Source organism: Sus scrofa, chromosome 16 (genome assembly GCF_054392235.1).
Source record: "Sus scrofa isolate SSC_HxYL_T2T_F1_AM1 chromosome 16, Sscrofa_HxYL_maternal_Yorkshire_Landrace_v2.0, whole genome shotgun sequence".
NCBI classification, from domain to species: domain Eukaryota; kingdom Metazoa; phylum Chordata; class Mammalia; order Artiodactyla; family Suidae; genus Sus; species Sus scrofa.
Genome location: NC_139398.1, coordinates 30374320 through 30387384, shown reverse-complemented (window position 1 = coordinate 30387384; position 13065 = coordinate 30374320). Strand labels below are relative to the sequence as shown.

General features: G+C 49.4%; 1 protein-coding gene across 7 annotated transcripts in view; it reads right to left on the bottom strand.

Moving 5' to 3' along the window:
- Positions 1-13065, bottom strand: part of PDZD2 (PDZ domain containing 2) — a 416943-nt gene that overhangs the window by 18754 nt on the left and 385124 nt on the right. For all 7 annotated transcript variants that reach the window (XM_085002034.1, XM_085002030.1, XM_085002033.1 and 4 more), the window contains 3 exons: positions 8548-8692; positions 1578-5481; positions 430-547 (listed from right to left, as the gene is read on the bottom strand). In XM_085002034.1, coding sequence (XP_084858160.1) covers positions 430-547; positions 1578-5481; positions 8548-8692 — 4167 coding nt within the window. The remainder of the gene's footprint in view (positions 1-429; positions 548-1577; positions 5482-8547; positions 8693-13065) is intronic.

The window sequence follows — 13065 nt, the reverse complement described above, 5'->3', positions numbered from 1 at the left end:
TATTGAAAGACTTGTAATGACTACTCAGCTTCTTTGAAGCTCTTATACTTGGGGCCAAGGTAGGGCTACACAGCTGTTAACTCTTACTTGCCCAGCAGGTGGCTCCCTTGACAGATGGTTTATGTCCACTTAGGTGGACAAAGGTACTTGTGCCTGTTCCCCACCAGATGCCTAGCCCTGTTTGAAGGATTCACTGCAGACAAATTCTAGGTGTGGGGGGTAAGTGGGCAGGATGGTAACCAGTTTCTACCAGGGAATTAAAACATCAGTGGTAGTAGCAATCTAACACTAAAAATTCAAGACAAGCAAACCTCTGAAGCAAGTGAGACAGAAGTCAGACTGAGTTGCAGAACTGGCCACTTGAAGGGCTCACCTGAGCACTAAGGTAGCGGCTGTCCCATCTTCCTGTGTTTTCTGAATTTCACTCACCTCTGATTGTGCTTTCGCTTCCTGAATGAGAGTTAGGACAGTAGATTTTGACCCCACGGATGTCAAAACAGACTGCAGTCTTTGCTGGTTCCCCGCCGAGACCAGAAGTTGATGCAAACTAAATAACATAAATGCATTTGAAGAATATTAAAGAAAAAAGCAATTTCTCCATTTTATTAGGATGCATTTAAAACTATCTCCTTTCTACATTATTGCAGGTATTTTCTGATTTTCAAGCTCTTTTGCTCGCAATTCCCATTCCAAACTGCTTGAAGAATCCCACATGCTGAACAGGAATTTCATTCACTACCGACAGCAGTGGAATTCCTATGGATTCTGGGATCCCTCCAAGATGTTAGGGGATGTTCTGGAGTTTAACAGAAAATCTCAGACATATTAAATATTCTATAGGCTCGAGTGAAATATTTTAAAACAACCTAGAAATTTCCTGTTAAGATTTCAGTCACCTTCAAAGGCCCCGAGCTTCCCCTGTCCTGCCATTTTTCTCACAGCGCTTCTGCCTAAGTGCCCTGCCCTACAGAAGCCTCTCTTTAGAGCAACATTTTGGCAAACACTTTTCCTTGCAGGCTCTTTATTTTTCCTGTAATGATATTAAGAACAAAATTAGAGGCTAGAATAAAAAAAGGAGGACGTCAGTGAAATTTATTCAGAGAAATCTGAATCAAGTCTTTTGTTTAGCTACTTGTGTTCTTCCAACGTAACTTCCTACTTTTGACAAACGGACCGTGGGTTATGTAAGATTTTTTTTTTTCTTTTTTCACTACTGTACCGGCGGCATGTGGACATTCCCAGGCTGGGGGTTGAATCAGAGCTGCAGCTGCTGACCTATGCCACAGCCACAACCATGCCAGATCTGAGCTGTATTTGTGACCTACACCGCAGCTCGCAGCAACGCCGGATCCTTAACCCACTGAGTGAGGCCAGGGATTGAACCCGCATCCTTACAGACATTATGTTGGGTTCTTAACCAGTTAAGCCACAATGGGAACTCCACGTAAGAGGTTAACATTAGAAGGAGCTGGGCGAAGGATACATGGAAGTCTGTACTCCCTTTGCAACTTTCTATAAATCTAAAACTAGTCCATAAAAAAGTTTATAGAAATAAAAGAGGAGGGGCAGACACTTACTTAACTGACCAGCTTTTTCCGGAAGGCAGATCCTGGGTTATCTCACTCATATTGGGGGCTGAACTGGGTGCCCTGGGCTCAGTGGCTTTAGGGCTGGCCCTGTCCGCGCCCTTCACGGGGCAGGAAAAGGCGGTGGACCCCCTGAGGCCTCCAGGAGGGGAGCCAAGTGACCTCTGGGGGACGATTTGCAGCTCGGTTTTGAAGAGCACAGCAGTCGGCCCAGCTGAGAAGTCCTCGCTGCAGAGCTTGTCAAGGTCAGGCATGCTCAGGGCTCTCAGCTCCTGCAGCTTCGAGCGGGACAGAGGCGAGGCCTGGGTGTGGCGCACGGAGGACTTATTCCTCTTGGCGGGAGACGCCGGGGTCACCGCTGGGGTGGGGATTCCCGAAGGACCCAGCCATCTCTTTGGGTCCGAGTCAGAGCCCTTGTTACCGGCCTCCACCAGGCTCTGCCGGGAGATGGTCAGCATCATGCTCGACGGGGACTTGGCCATCGGGGGGACGACGGCGCTGGCTTCACCTTGGCTTTCGCTGCAGGAACTCAAGCTGCGTCTCAGTGACCTCGATACTGGGTCACTGGCGTGGCCGAGGCTCCCGGAAGCCACGCTGCCGGATGACCGTCTCCCAACGGGAGGCTTGGAGCTGACCGACAGAAAAGGGGAGGCCCCGGACTTGGCCACAGGCCGGTCGGAATTGGCCAGGTTCTCAAAAGACTTGATCCTCTGCTTCACAGAGAAATATGAGGTAGATTCATGGGGCCAGTTCTGCTCTGCGTAGTAGTGTCTTCTGGTGACTTTGATTTTGTCTGTGAGCAGGCAGCTCGTTTCCGGCACTGAAAGGACATCCCCTTCATCTGTGGTTGGAAGGTTCCTCGACGTCTCCAGCAGGGGCTTTACGCTATACATCCCCTGTCCATTAACCAGGCCCAGCACAGCACCTCTGGATGCCTTGGCCTCCAGGTGGCCCCCGCTAGCGGCAGGGCTCTGGCTGTCCCGGGGGGTGCGCCCTGGGCTGTGCAGGATGTGCCCCTCTCGGCTGAAATGGCTGGAGAACTGGGCTGGCATGGAGTAGGTCCTGGTCGCTGGCCGTGGCGTGAAGTAGGGATGGTCATCCAGTGCCGAGCCCGCTGGTGCACTGCTCCTGGACGTCCCAAGGGCGTCTGACATCTGGCCTGACTTTCCCTGGCAGGGATCTGCCTTTCCAGCTGGCAGCTGCGGGGAGGAGGAGGAGGAAGTCAGTTTCGCCACGGTGAAAGATCTCTGCGTTTCCAGCTCTCCCTGGGAGGTCCGAGGCGTCAGTGAGGATGGATGATTTGGGGAGGATTCCACTGACTGGTGACAGAGCCTGACTTCACTCTTCTCCTGACAGTTGCTCTGGGCCAAGAACTCTCCCTGTCTGTCACTCTCAGCTGTCTTGTCACCACATGTGTTCTTTGGCATCCTTTCAGAAGAGATCTCAATGATTTTCAGCTGGTTAGTTCTTTCTAGAGGCTCACCGGCAGCCACTTTGCTTCTTTTGTCACCAGTCACCCCAGCCTGGGTGGCTTCTGCTGCTGAGTCCAAGTGGCTGGATTGGGGCCGCTGGCCCTGCCTGGGAGGGGTGGCTTCCCACTTGCTGGCCCCCGAGGACCCACTCCTTGGTGCCAAGGGACTCGCAGGCCCTGGGGCTGCAGGGGAAGCCTTGCTTTCTGGTCCACACTTCGGAGACCTGGGTGCTGCTGGGCAACCTCGGTTGGGTTCTGAGTGCACAGCTGGGTGGAGCCTACCGCAGGCACCTTGCTCAGGAAGAGTCCTGGGGGAGGACAAGGGTGACGTGAACGTCCTGATGCTGGTATCCGAGGCCGAGGGCTTCAGGGAACCTGGGGCCCCCAGAGGAGGCTTGCCCTCCAGCACACTCTGGGGAGATTGGGGGGCTGCTGCGGTGTTTTGATCCTGTTCCTCATGGTCAGCTGTGTGGAACCGGTGTGCCACCACCTTAGGAAGCATTTTGTGGGTGGCTTGGGGGGAAACAAGGGCTTTCCTGGGCTCAGTGCTCCCCGCCTTCCCCGTGTGAGAGGTGGGGGCCTCGGAACTGACTTTGCTTTTGCTTTTGATGCTCAGTCTCTTCAGCTTAGGACCAGCTTTGGTTTTCTGACAGTTACTCAAAAGGGTGTCCATGGAACTTTTTTTGGGCGGGTCTTTATTCTCAAGATTCAGCTTCAGGAGAGGAGAACTATCTGGCACAGCAACCCCCTTTCTGTGGCTTGAGCCCAGCGCCTGACTTTTGGGGTCTGGACTTCTGGCCAGCATCGTGGATCGTTCTGTTTCGGCTTTGCCCTGCGGATGTGTCCCTTGGTTGTTTTTATTTATCTCTTTAAACCAGGCCACGATGGGCCGCCTGGAGATCATTTTCGGCTTCTGTAGCGAGTCATCTGGGTCCTGACTTTCGGAGATGTGCAGGTTCCCCAGGTCCGGCAGGCCGACCTCAGGGACATCTGCGCTGAAGGAGGACCCACGTTCAGTGGTCTGCACGTTTGTTTCTTGTTCCTTAGGTGGGGTCTGCTCCTCCAGCCAGTCGTGCTCCAAACCATTCACCATGTTAGGAGAGCTGGGGGTGTCTGGGGGGCCTGGAGGAGGCCGGGTGGCTTCCCCAGTGTCCCCTGCCCAAGGGGGGCTGTGGTCCAGGGACACCCTTGCAGCCGCAGGAGGGGGTGGCTGGGGAGGGTCCAGGGCTGTGGGGCCCGAGGCAACAGGTGTCAAGGAGGCTGTGTGGCGGGAGTCTCCCTTTGCTGGGCCCAGGGCTCCCCGCTTGAAGGGCAGGACCTTGGCGAAGGCCGGGCCGGCGGCCACCCGGGCAGAAGCAAGGGGTGGAGCGGAGGGCCGGTTGGGGGACCCACTCGCGGAACAAATTTCAACCTGCTCCTCCTCAGACTCTGTAGTGTCTCCCTTGTGAGAAGACCCACGAGGACAGGGACGCGGAGGGGACCAGCTGTCCCGGGCGGGAGCTCGGGGGGCTTCAGAGAGTGACTCAGGGTCGGAAGATGAGTCCTCAGCATCTCCGTACATGGACGAGAGGGACGGCTCCGTGCTGTCGCCCAGGCCCGAAAGTGACGTACTGTCTTCGTGGAGGTTGCTGAGATTTCTAGAGTAGTTGCTCAGAAAGCTTTTATTCACAGCAAAGTGTTTGTCGGGATTGATGGAATCCAGAACCGAAGGCTGGGCAGCCCACTGCGGGGGCGGGGCCGGGCCGGCGGCACGGGGGCGCCTCGGGGTGGGGTCGGGGGTCTGGCTCTCAGCGGCCGGCGGGGGGCCCTGGGCAGCGCCCTCCTGGCTCAGTGGCTCCCCTTTCTTGGTAGTTGGGAGCCTGGCTCCAGAAGCATCCAGCTCCTCGATGAGCGTGTCGATGTCAGTCATGGGGCTCCCCTGGGGGCAGCCGGTTCCCAAGGCACTGCCGCGTCCCTCCCGGGCCTCCTGGCTAGGGGACTGAGGCGCCCTTACACAGCCGGAGCCTGTTCCCTCCTGCAGAGACAACTCTTGGCATTTTTCAGGGACGAGGATGCCTGTGGTTTGCAGAGCCTTGCTCTGGTGACCTGGAAGCTCCTGTCGTTTCTCCTGGGATGTGAGGTCTGGTGACAGCACGGCGCTAGCTGGAGATGTCCCCTTGGCTTCGGATCCCACATCCCTATGGCCAGCTGCCTTCCTGATGGCATCCGGTGAGCTGGCTTCTGAGACTGCTCTCATCTCCAGCTCAGGTCCAGCCATTGCTGTCTTCCCCGGGGATGTGCTGTCCTCAGACATGGGGACCCTGGGTGACTCCGGCTCTCCAGGGCCCTCAGGATGCCTCACTCGCCCTGTGTCCACAGAGGTGTTGCTGGAGTCAGGGTGAGCCTGTCCCGGGGAAGGGACAGGGCCTGGGGAGCTGTCTTGTCCTGTGTTGAAAATGAAAACAAAAGGTGGGTTGGTGGGGGAGACAAAGGGGAAAGGTGAGAAAATAGAAAACCTCTCAATTAAAAAAAAAAAAAAACAAAATTGTAAACAGTTTCAATCTTTTTGGGTCTTTTTCAGAAGACATCTCACAGCTTTAATGTAGGCCTTCTTGTCGTTCTGTTTTTGTCTCTAAAATTACAGAGTGTTCACATCTAACAAATACCACCCTGCTTTAGAGGCTCTAAAATAACTCAGACTGGCTGGCAGACTGAACCTTTGCTTCTGCCCTTTTTGGATATTTTTAAGGATGGGGACACCAGAAATCCTTCCACTTGTCTCTCTACACCATCCGCCCTGTGATGGAAAAAGCCACAGGAGTCAGGCCGTTGTTCTATTTTTTTTTTTGTCTTTTTAGGGCCGCACCCATGGCATATGGAGGTTCCCAGGCTAGGGGTCTAATTGGAGCTGTTGCCGCTGGCCTATGCCTCAACCACAGCAACGCCAGATCCAAGCCGAGTCTGCGACCTACACCACAGCTCAGAGCAATGCCGAATCCTCAAACCACTGAGCGAGGCCAGGGATCAAACCTGCAACCCCATGGTTCCTAGTTGGAGTCCTTTCCGCTGAGCCACGACGGGAACGCCCCGTTGTTCTATTTGACTCCTCAGCTTTGATGATTCTGCAGATGTCCCTGGTTGATCACATGGGGGTTGAGCCCAAGGCAGAGTCAAGGCTAAAACAGTCCAAGCGGGGAACTTTAGGGACTTAGTGCCTAGGGCAGGAGAGGAGGCTAATTTGGGAAAATACATGGAATGCTTCAGATGGGATGGTAAGCTGTCCTGGGCTCTAGCATGCAGGGAGCGGGTGACCTAGGAGGTCAGATTAGTCTGGAAGCTGTGACAGAAGAGTGGGGACTTGAGTGGGGTTCTGGAGGGACAGTTTCACTCCAGATGCATAAGGAGAAAAGTGAGGTTGGATAGGGCATCACAGCAGAGAAGCAAGAAAGAGCACGGAATATAAATGAGGTGCCGGCAAAGATGACACCTGCCTGGAGAGAGTGGGAAGTCAAGTCACCTCATGAGATGAGTTCTAGCGCCTGTCCTGGAGATGCCTGCTGAAAAGGCCTGCATACGGGCTATCCTGTCCACCTCTGGCAAATGGCATCGTACAACAGGTGGGGAAACTGGCATAAGATCACGGGATCTCTATTTTCTTACAAACTCTGGGTCTGAGGTTGGAGTGAAAGACTCACTCCCAATGGGAAGCATGTCTCCCCCAAAAAGTTATATTCACTCCACATCTCCCAAGGAAATCGTGTTAACTGCATGTGTCATACCCTCTGAGGTGCCTACATCAATAATTAAGAACTAGGAGTTCCTGGCGTGGCACAGTGGCTTAAGAGTCCAACTGCATTCGCTGGGGTTGCTACAGAGGCAAGGGTTCAATTCCCAGCTGAGTGCAGTGGGTTAAAGGATCCGTCACTGCCGCAGCTGTGGCGCAGGTCGAAGCTGTGTTTCGGATTCAATCCCCAGCCCGGGAATTTCCATGTGCTATGGGCAGGCCATAAAAAAAAATTAAGATCTAATTACTAGGACTTAGCACTGTGCTAAGAGTTTTTCATGCACTTAATTTTTCTCCCAACAACGTGACTGTCTGCACTGGAATGGTGGGGAACCGAGGTACAGAGTGGTCAAGCAATGTATTCAGGGTCACAAAGGTTGTGGCCAAGGGGCCACCCCAGGGTCCTGGCTCCACAGCCCACCCTGTTACTTAAACTCTGACGACACAGCCTCTGTAGAGAGCACCTCGCAACAAGGCATCGAGACACCCGTGGGGACCAGACACAACTTCCCCGGGTCCCCCGTGGGCACGACAAGATTCCCATTCACAGCCTCTGTCCTTCTCTGCTCAACCTTTTTGAACTCCCTTCAGCGTGACTTTGCTGCTTCTGCTGGTGCCAATGATGGGGAAAAGTAGCAACAAGGAGACAAACGGAGGGGATGAGAAGCTGTTTTTCGGGCTGACTCACTTGCTGAACCTTAGCATTCTGTTAGCCATTGGACTTTTGTGCAAAGTATGTAATGTCCAGGGGTTTTACTGAAGGAGATTAAATTATATGAGGCAGTCCATGATGTCACCTTTCAAAATATTCTGTCACTTGGAAACCCCAAACACCTGATAACGGGAAGCACATTGGCTCTGTTATGGCACCTCATGGAGCAGAAGGCCATGCAGCCTTCACAACTGGTGTCGTAGCTGTAGGACATTGAGGGTTTGGCGCAGCTTCCTAACTGGAGTGGGTTACAGGCGTGCTGATAACCCAAACCACCGGTGCTGGGGACGACCTGCCAGTCACTCAGGCCTGGGAGCGTCTTGCTGACCATAGCAGGCTCCTTGGCTAATAGCTTCTGTGGTTTCATGAGGTTAAAATGTATTAATGTTTTATTTGTCCTCTGTGGAGGTTTCTGCTGACATGTTTATGATTTTACAGAGGCAGAGTTTCGGACGGGTAGGCTAAACTTCTGTTTCATCTCCTGACTCATTCATTAAGGTACGTGTCACAGAAGGGCTAAAGACTGTGGACTGGCTGAAGATGGATGCACTCGACATGGAATTTAAACTATGAGTTTACAGAGTTCCTGCCCTGGCTCAGGGATTAACGAATCTGACTAGGAACCATGAGGTTGTGGGTTCGATCCCTGGCCTTGCTCAATGGGTTAAAGATCCAGCATTGCCATTATCTGTGGTGTAGGTTGCAGACACGGCTTGGATCCCGAGGTGCTGTGGCTGTGGTACAGGCCGGCGGCTACAGTTCTGATTAGACCCCTAGCCTGGGAACCTCCATATGCCATGGGTACAGCCCTAGAAAAGATAAATAAATAAATAAATAAATAAACTATGAGTTTAGGCACAGTGATCTAGTAAAGTTGTTAAATGCAGCTAGCTTTAACTATCATTAATCTGCCTAAGATTTCCTGCGCCCTCAAAAGTTTTCACATGTAATGCTTTTATTAAAATAACTTCTCCCCTCCCATCCTGAAGCTTCATAAGTGATAAAATAATCTTACCTGTTTTGGATTGTTGCCCTTGCTTGGGTGCAGCTTCAGGTGGGTTCTCTGTGGGGTGACCGGCATCTGGATGGGGCAGGGAGCCAGCTGGCCCCCAGTCGGTGGGGACCTGCCCGTCCCCAGTGGTTGGCTTCCCCAGAGATTCCTGGCACAAGGACAACGAGGAGTCACTGACAATGGCTTTCAGGGTTTCTGCATCCTAAGACATCATATACAGGGGAGTGCTGATTTGGGCAAGTTCAGAGTCCTGGACTAGAAGCCATAAGGTCCAGATTCTGGGTTTAAGTTCATGATCAAAAAATTTGATGATCTTGAAATCAAGAAATCAAGAAATTTCATGATCTTGTCGCTCTTCCTAAGCCCTCAGTTTTCTCAGCTTTAAGATGCGAGTGATTAGAAAAATGCACATCTCGGGAGTTCCCGTCGTGGCGCAGTGGTTAACAAATCCGACTAGGAACCATGAGGATGCGGGTTCGATCCCTGCCCTTGCTCAGTGGGTTAAGCATCCGGCATTGCTCTAAGCTGTGGTGTAGGTTGCAGATGCGGCTCGGATCCCGAGTTGCTGTGGCCCTGGCATAGGCTGGCAGCTACAGCTCCGATTAGACCCTTAGCCTGGGAAGCCCCATATGCCGCGGGAGCGGCCCAAGAAATGGCAGAAAGACAAAAAAAAAAAAAAAAAAAAAAAAAAGAAAAAAAAAAAAAAAGAAAAAGAAAAATGCACATCAAAACCACAAGGAAGAAATTTTCTTGTGGTGGATCAGGTTAAGGATCTGGGTTGCTGCAGCTGTGACACGGGTTTGATTCCTGGCCCAGGAATGTTCCCATGCTGTGGGTGTGGCCAAAAAAAAAAAAAAAAGCCCACAATAAGATATTACTTATACCCATTAGGATAGCTAGGATAGCTATAGTCAAGAAAATAAATAACTAGTGCTGGTGAGGATGTGATGAAATTGGAACCTCCTGCATCGTTGGTGGGAATGAAAAAGGGTGTAGCCACTATGGAAAACAGTAGGGAGATTCCTTAGAAAAATAAAAACAGAACTACCACATAATCCAGCAATCCCAGGCGTTTCCGTCATGGCTCAGTGGTTAAAGAACCCAACTGGTATCCATGAGGATTTGGGTTCTATCCCTGGCCTTGCTCAGTGGGTTAAGGATCTGGCATTGCCATGAGCTGTGGTGTAGGTCACAGACGAGGATGGGATCTGGCGTTGCTGTGGCTGTGGCTGGCAGCTGTAGCTCTGATTAGATCCCTACCCTGGGATCTTCCGTATGCCGCAGGTGCTGCCCTAAAAAGAAAAAAAAAAAAAAATCAGCAATCCCTCTCCTGGGTATATATCCAAAAGAACCGAATGCAGGGTCTCCAAAAGCTATGCCTACATCCATGTTCACAGCAGTGTTATTCACAATAGCTAAAATGGGGAGGTAACCCAGTCCTGGAGAGATGAATGGATTCGCAAAATATACATACAGGGGACTGCTTTTCAGTCTTAAAAAGTAAGGACATTCTGACACATGCTACAACATGGGTGAGCTTTGAGGACATTATGCTAAGTGACGTAAATCAGTTACAAAAAGACAGATATTGTATGATTCCAGTTATATGAAGTATGCGGAGTCATCAACATTTTGGAGACAGAAAGCAGAATGGTGGTTTCTGGGGCTGGGAGGCGGGAATGGAGAGTTAGCAGTGCTTAATGGGTGTTTAATGGGTGGAATTTCCATTTTACAAGATAAAAACTGTTCTGGAGATAGATGCTGGTGAGGGTTACACAAAGTTATAAATGTACTAATACCTTTGAGCTGTCTACTTTCATGGTAAAGACGGTAAATTTTATTTATTTTTTTATTATTATTATTTTTTGTCTTTTTGCCTTTTCTAGGGCCGCTCCCGCGGCATATGGAGGTTCCCAGGCTAAGGGTCTAATCGGAGCTGTAGCCACCGGCCTACACCAGAGCCACAGCAACACGGGATCTGAGCTGCATCTGACCTACACCACAGCTCACAGCAACACCGGATCCTTAACCCACTGAGCAAGGCCAGGGATCGAACCTACAACCTCATGGTTCCCAGTCAGATTCGTTAACCACTGTGCCATAGATGGGAACTCCAAAGACGGTAAATTTTATGTGTATTTTACTACCATAAAATATTAGAAAAAAGATAGGGATGATAAAATTTGCCCTAACTCAGAGTTTGACATAAAAGATGATTAAATGAGACAATGGTTATGAAACCAACATGTAGCTTACAAAAGGCTATGGAGAGGTAAGGCATTATTGTTATAATATTGCATCACGATATGCAAGATCACAATCAGTTCCTCAGGTTGGGAGTTAGTGAGTAATATGGATGCATAAAATTAACTTTGAACAAACTGCACTTCAATCAAGTATCAAGTACTTCATCTTCCTTCTTTTATCTAATACCTTCTGTCAAAACAATTTTTTAAACAAAGTTGCTAAAAAGGTAAATCAAATTTATTTGAAATTTACACGCTGAGCAAAGGAGTCATAAAAGTGGCCCAAAGGTGGCAGTAGAGGAAAGAGGTGAAACAGAGGAGTATCTTTTAGCTACTCTGGTTACCAAAAAACCAAACAACATTTAGTAAAATGTCCATTATCTGCCGAGGGAAATCTATACAACGTTTAACTCAGTGAATTTCCTGTTTACCAGTAAGGCATAAAGGTAATATAAAAACCGTAGAAGACTGGAGTTCCCCTCGTGGCCCAGTGGTCAACAAACCCAACCAGGATCCATGAGGATGCGGGGTCAATCCCTGGCCTCACTCAGTGGGTTAAGGATCTCGCTTTGCGGTGAGCTGTGGTGTAGGTCGCAGACGTGGCTTGGATCTGGTGTTGCTGTGGCTCTGGCGTAGGCCGGCGGCTGTAGCTCCAACTCGACCCCTAGTCTGGGAACTTCCATATGCCCTGAGTGCAGCCCTAAGAAAAAAACCCAATAAAAACAGCAGAAGAGTTTGGAACTAGATAGCAGTGGTGACTCTACAACACTATGAATGCAAGTACCACTGAACTGTACATTTTAAAATCTTTACTTTTATATTATATAAATTTCACCTCAGTTTTTAAACATATTCGATGAAAACATCAGAAGATGCCAAAAGAGAAAGTTTTGTTTTTTTAAGCTTCTAACATTTGAGGGTAAATACTTTATGGCAACGCATTCTTTTTCTTTCCTATATATAAGTAAAATAAAAACTGGGAATTGAAAATTTTATGATAAAAACTGAACTTTGGTACAAACGTTTTAAATGCTGCTCAAAGTTCTTACTGGGAATACTAATTCATAATTACAAAAGCTCTTATTTTAATAGATATAAATTATTATGAATAAAACTCCTGATTTGGCTTTATATAGTTATTCAAAACTTGCTATGATGCTTTTAAAAAGAAGGGGTTTACCCATTAGTGAAACATTACATTTTAAAACACGTGCTAGTTGGAGGTAATAATTTTTTAAGAGGTGGGAAATAAAAAACTCCTTTTGTTTAGAATAGTTATTTTTTTGTTTTTTTTATTTTATTTTTTTGTCTTTCTGTCTTTTCTATGGCCGCACCCACGGCGTATGGAGATTCCCAGCCTAAGGGTTCAATTGGAGCTGTAGCCACCAGCCTACACCAGAGCCACAGCAACACTAGATCCAAGCCACATCTGCGACCTACACCACAGCTCACAGCAACACCAGATCCTTAACCCACTGAGCAAGGCCAGGGATCGATCCTGCAACCTCATAGTTCCTAGTCAGATTCATTAACCACTGAGCCATGACGGGAACTCCAGAATAGTTTTTTTTTTTTTTTAAATGGCTGCACCTGTGGCATATGGATATTCCCAGGCCAGAGGTCAAATCTGTGCCACAGTAGCAACTTAAGCCACTGCAGTGACAGTGCGAGATCCTTAACCCTCTGTACTGCAAGAGAACTCCTGATCTGTGACCTTTGATGTTACTATTGCAAAAAGATTACATCTCACTAAAGGCTCAGATGGTTAAAATTTTTTTACTAGTAAAGTGTTTTTATTTCATTTTATTTTATCTTATTTTTGCTTTTTAGGGCTGCATGTGCAGCATATGGAAGTTCCCAGGCTAGGGGTCAAATCGGAGCTGCAACCACCAGCCCATGCCACAGCCACAACACCACCGGGTCTGAGCCACGTCTGCGATCTATACCACGGTTCAGGGCAACGCTGGATCATCAACCCACCAAGCGGGATCGTGATTGGGTCGTCATGGCTGCTTGTCAGATTCGTTTCTGCTGAGCCGCAATGGGAACTCCAACGCTGGATTCTTAACCCATTGAGTGAGGCCAGGAATTGAACCCGAATCCTCAAGGATACTAGTCAGGCTCGTTACCACTGAGCCACATAAGGTACATACATTATTTTTCAAGACATAATGCTACTACACAATTAATAGACTGTAATATACTGTAAAGATAACTTTACATGTGCTGGGAAACCAAAAAATTCATGAGCCTCACTTTGTTGCGAGTCGCTTTA